Below are 6,000 nucleotides of genomic sequence, written 5' to 3' on the forward strand. Positions count from 1 at the left end.
TTTTTTCTTATTTTATTATATTTTTCCAAGGACGAGATCCGTAATTAAAAAAATATATATCCTACTATAATTCTAGAAAGCTCTGTGGTGGTGGTGGTGAGGCCAAAATCTCTTCTGCCCGGTTCTCCTCAGTGGCTGGAGCAATTGATCTGCATTTGCACACAGCCATTGACCATTACCATGTGCACGGAACAGCGAAGCCCGTTTTTCGCTTTCCCCAACTGTTTATTAGAGTTTTTATGTAAAATAATGTCGCCATGGTTACGGCTGCCCAGCTGTGGGATGGCCCCGCGAGCTATGGGATGAATGGCTCCCGGGTTGCCAGATCATGTGCGCATATCCCCCCACAGGTATGGAGTAGCATTCATTAATTGGAGTGAATAATGGGAGTGCATTCGGAAAAGTTTCCCTCGATGTTACAAACTTTAGCAAATTTTGTCGATCTAGCTAATCCTTCATTCTTTCTTTTTTTTTAATATGTAATTTTTTATTAGGGTCAGACACATGGGTACTGAGAAAACAGCAGCCCTCAATAAATGTCCCTTTCACATAGTTTCCCAGACAGTACTCAAACTACAGAAACACAGAAGTTATACACGTACTAATAGCTGAGGTAAGTGCTAGCGGTGAACTCAACCACTCACCCTGTCGAAGGGAATGCTGTACTTCTTCAGGATGGATGGAGAGATGAGCGTCATCTTGTGGCGGAGGAAGGCATCACAGCCCTGGGAACTGCCAGGGAAGAAACCTACAGTGAGAGAGAGGGGAGAGGTAGAAATTTACTACAATGATTTGAAATAAATTAATGTTGGGTAAGTGATTTTCTTTGGTTGAAATGTGTTAAATAGCTTTATATTCTGATAGTATTCAATTCATTGCTATAGAGTGTTTGTTCAGTAACCGTATTCTCCATGTCTCTCCAGCTCTTCATTAAACAGAAAATGCATTTTCAGGTCAGGATACCAACTTTATCCATCATTTGGGATAGAGAACTCAGTCAGGATGCATATTAAACAAGTGAAATTGGAAGGGACGACACAAAGAAATGAGCAGACAAATTTGAAACTCTAACACTATAAAATGAAGCTGATAAATGGGTACTCTCTACTGATTGGCTGAAATGAGGTCACCTATACCTGAACATGTAACTGATGCGGTTAGTGTGGACTATTTATAATGTCACAACGATACAAGATTAATTATGTCAAGGCTTTTAAACTACAAGCAGAATAGAGTTATTATGTCTGTATCATCTATACTGCAGTGGTTTTCAAACTTTGTATTCCCAAGGCACACCAATGGTCAAAATCGTTTCGATGTGACGCGTTGTCAGCTTGTAGATTTTCACTATTTTGGAAACATTTGTGAAAAAACATATACAGCAACAGCATCTTTTTCCTCTGTATTGGGAAATGAGTAGGGGTGTGCCGATACAATAATTTCCCGATATGATACACGATATTGTTCGATATTGGGACGATAATTTATTTTCAATTATTATCAACATAGGCCATCATCTTCAGCTTAAAAGTGCTTTATTTATAAAACACAGTGTTTTACACACAAAAAGAAATACAATGATACAAGCTTAAGGAACAAGTGAAGTAAGTTCTCACTATAAACCCCTTTGTTTCAGAGGACACTAATAACAAATATAATATAAATATTGCATAAATATAAATTCCACTAAAATCAGTCATATTCTTGTCATCTGGACTTTACCAACCAAGTGTAGCCTAGTTATTAACAACTGCTTGAACAAAATATCTATAAGCCAGAGAGGGTCGCTTGTAAAAAATCTATAGCTTTGATACAATAGATTACATGTAGACCTATTTGACAGTGCAAAAACATAATTGCCTTGATGCATGTAACATTAACGAGCGTTAACAAGCGTCAGCTGGACACAGACACCCTCCACAGTGCTCTAAACTGAAAGTGACTGGAGTGTCTCCAGAAGCCCTTGAATATGATGGAATATGATTAAGGATTACTGTGATAATGCTAAGCTCACATTTCATATAACACACTTTCACTAGCCCCAAAAAATAAATCATTTTGGGGAAAAAATATAAAAATTTGAAAACAATATTTAAAATATCACGATACAGTATGACGTCACAACGATACATATTGTCACGTTTTAATATTGTGATAAATCACGGGACAGATACATTGCCTCACCTCTAGAAATGAGTGTGCACACAGTGCTGATATACAGTAAATTGAAAATATAGTATAGTTGTATATATTGCTATAATAATGTGTGGATGTCACAAAATCCCAAGGCAAAGCCTGTACTGGTAGGATAAAGAAATAGAAGTCTGCAACAAAGCCTCCAATCAAGGCTTTTATTGATTAACGTTTCTACTCAAAAGTCTGTACTGGTCTCATGGCATAACATTGGGCCTTGGCACACCGTTTGGGAACCATTAAGCCATGGGCACAACACCAGAGGATTCTCCACTGATCTCATTCCCCCCAGATTCGGCACAAACATGGGGATGAAGTCATTCTACTATTATGCCACTCAAATGTGGTATGTCCTACCAACAGCCATCAAAAAGTGTAACTCCCTACCCTCCTTCAAAACCGTCATTAAAGAGCACAATTTACTGCAATTTACAACTGGACCTAGACAAGTCTTCTAGGTTGCCAAAATATGCCAAAATATATTACCCCAACTGTTTTTCTGTAAATATACATTTACTGCTCCTAGTATTGATGATTTCTTGTATAGTATTGTATGTCTTTATATGTCTTGATGAATTGAATACATAGGACCACAATGGAAACACGCCCTCAGGGCTTTTTGTGTTATCCTTTTAGCAATATTGTATTACTGTACCTCTGTACTGTTTTTTCAATCAATTCATTACTGTATGTTGTTTGTATTTTCCAACACAGCAGCAGTCAGTCAGTTACCACCTCTCAGGAGGAAGTGACAATGGGCATATTGTTGGAGAAAAAACAAAAGCAGACATCATAACATTAGCGCCTGAAACTTTACTCACTCACTTATAAAGAATACATATGTATAAGTCTGCTGGGGGTAAATTAGTTATTCTTCTGAATGAAAACCCATGACAGTGGAGAAATAAATGGACAAGCCAATGCACCAATTCCACACATTGTTGAGGAGTCGCAGTTCTCGTTGAACGGTGTTCTTCTTCACAGGGAGCACGCACGCGCACCCGTTATCTGTCTTCTCTATTCTTTAGTGGATTTAGTTGTCAGTGGATTGTCTGCTACATACCCTTCACTCTTGGTTACACATCCAAAACCTAAGTACAGACCAGGTGCTTGGTAAAAGAATTAGTGCACAAAAACATTTATATTTATATTTAAATAATTCAAGCTCCCTTGTATTTCTTAACCTTTTCAAACACTCTCCCACTGTTCTGAACACGTGAACCAGTACAGTTCTCCCTGAAGGTTGTGTGTCATAATGTGTGCTCGACCCGTGTCACTTTATTAACACGTTGACACGTCTTTGTGCAAACGGCCCCAAAGTCAAACAGCGCTACAACTTGTTGTACAGGGAGTAGACAAGTCCTTATGTCATCCTGACATGGTGGTGGTGTGTGTGTGTGTGTGTGTGTGTGTGTGTGTGTGTGTGTGTGTGTGTGTGTGTGTGTGTGTGTGTGTGTGTGTGTGTGTGTGTGTGTGTGTGTGTGTGTGTGTTTGTGTGTGTGATGGCAGAGCCACAGTGGGGGGGCATAATGCCTCAAGTCACACAGAGTGTTATTAAAGTAACGTATGATGTTAGATTGTGAGCGCTGGGTGTGTGCTGGGTACTGTGTCTGTATGACTGATGTGAGGTGAGGGTGGCTGCTGCTGCCCTGGTAATTATAGCTTCTGGAAGATAAACTCTACTCTCCAACTAATCTGTCAGCACAAATGCCCTAAACATGTAGTGTTGTTGTAGGAATAAACACAGAAGCACCCGGGAGGAAGTGAACTAAGAAAGGGGAGGAGCCAAAACCGAGTTCCTGTCTCTACACCAAAAAGGAGGTGGTGCCCCCAGAGGCAAAAACAAATAAAGGTTGTAGAGCTTGTAGATCTGCTATTTCCGGTTGCACAATACCGGCGTGCAACTAAAGCAAATATCACATTTACACACGATTTGTGAGAGTGAAAGAGAGAGGACAATAAGTGGTAATAAAAGTGTTATGCTGTGATGTAGCTAAACAAGACATGATGCCGTAGCAATGGTTTTAACTTGAGCTGCTGTTGTTTACCTCATCAGATGCACTATAAATGTGTTATCTTTCCAGATGTGATGTACCTAACATGATATGCCTTATGGTTTTGAGCTACTGCGATGGAGCTAAAAGTCAGATGCACATCATGCACTTAGATGTGTGTGGTGTATGTTTTTTTTTCACAGAGGTTTTATATTTCATATAAAATGGCCGGATTTCGCCAGTTGAATAGCCCTGCCTTAAATAGTCACTTCACTGTCATCTTGGGACCCCCAAAAAAATCATGTGGGGACCCCCCTGGGGGTACCGACCCACAGGTTGAGAACAACTGCTCTATTCCCTAGTGACTTCAGGGCGGTTGGTTGGTTGCTTGTGGATGGGTGCCTGTAACCAAGTCAACCTGAATGCCATTGACAGAAGGAGCAGCTTAATCCTTCACTGTCATGAAGGACGACAACGGCACAGAGAAGAGAGAATGGGCGAGAGAAATGAGAGATAAACGCGGAGAGAGAGGAGAAACAGGGAGACCCACGAATGAGTGTGTGTGTGCGTGTGTGTGTTGGAGCTGATAAAAAGTGACTAATGTACTGGTGCAGTCTGGGTATTAATCCACATTAAAATGCAGCCGGCGCTGTGTGCAGGGCTCCTCCCCGGGACAATATTAACTTAAAGCCTCAACACTGCATGGTCCTTTCAGGATACACCAGCTAGCTACTATTACATTCTTTACCTACCAACCCACCACACACACACACACACACACACACACACACACACACACACAGGCTCAGGAGCTAGAGCTTGGGAATCAAAAGTTCCCAGTTGAATCCCAGGCCCCCCGCCCCCCAGTTCAAATATTATTATTTTGGAGGGATTTTGAGGGGTCCCGAGTTCAAATGTGATTATTTTGGGGGGTCCCCAGTTCGCATATGATTTTTTGGGAGGATTTTCAGGGGGCCCCCAGTTCAAATATGATTATTTGGGAGGATTTTTGGGAGTCCCCAGTTCAAATATCATTATTTTGGGAGGATTTTGAGGGGTCCTCAGTTCAAATATGATTATTTTGGGAGGATTTTGGAGGGTCCACTCCCCGCGTCCAAATGTGATTATTTTGGGGGAATTTTGGGGGGTCCCCAGTTCAAATATGATTATTTTGGGTTGAGAATCACTGCGTGGAGGAGTTGGTGCCCCAAAATAAACAAACGTTTTCTCCTTTTATTTTACCGAATGGGTTCCCAGATTGTTCAAAATCAAAAAACCTTCTATGTCCAATACCGTTCCTTTTTTTAAATTCTTATTTTACAACATTTTTTATTGAGAGCCAGAGGCTTTTTAAAACAGGGTACAGCCAGTGCCAGCATTTTTTACCGTTTATTGTCAATCTTTTCAGAGCTGCAGGATGTAAACAAACGGTGTCTATGGCCAAGGGTCCCGTCTAACGACTGGATCAATAACATTTCTACTGCGATCAGCCATTGCAGAGAGATCGCCTGTCGAAAATGGCTTATATTGACCACAAAAAAAAGATATGGACCTTTTTCTCAAGATCCCATCAATGGGGCGGATGCATGTCCGTTTTTTTGGGATGACATCACATCCGTCCATTCCCTTTTAAAGGGTCCTAGGATCATTCCTAAGTTGCGTTAGAGCGCCTTTTTTTGTTGAAAAAAACGTAATATTACATTTATGGCACTCGGGTATTTGCAAAAACTGAATATTTAGTTTTTGGCACTCAAAGTTAAAATATTGGAGATACAAGGTTTCTAGCCTGATGGCAACAGAATTGTTAGACCCA

General features: G+C 40.6%; 1 protein-coding gene across 4 annotated transcripts in view; it reads right to left on the reverse strand.

The window, feature by feature from the left end:
- Positions 1-6,000, reverse strand: part of kdm4b (lysine (K)-specific demethylase 4B) — an 87,460-nt gene that overhangs the window by 52,576 nt on the left and 28,884 nt on the right. For all 4 annotated transcript variants that reach the window (XM_084066583.1, XM_084066585.1, XM_084066584.1 and 1 more), the window contains one exon: positions 645-748. In XM_084066583.1, coding sequence (XP_083922709.1) covers positions 645-748 — 104 coding nt within the window. The remainder of the gene's footprint in view (positions 1-644; positions 749-6,000) is intronic.

The sequence above is a fragment of the Gymnoscopelus microlampas genome, assembly GCF_963454915.1.
Source record: "Gymnoscopelus microlampas genome assembly, chromosome: 9".
Lineage (NCBI taxonomy): Eukaryota > Metazoa > Chordata > Actinopteri > Myctophiformes > Myctophidae > Gymnoscopelus > Gymnoscopelus microlampas.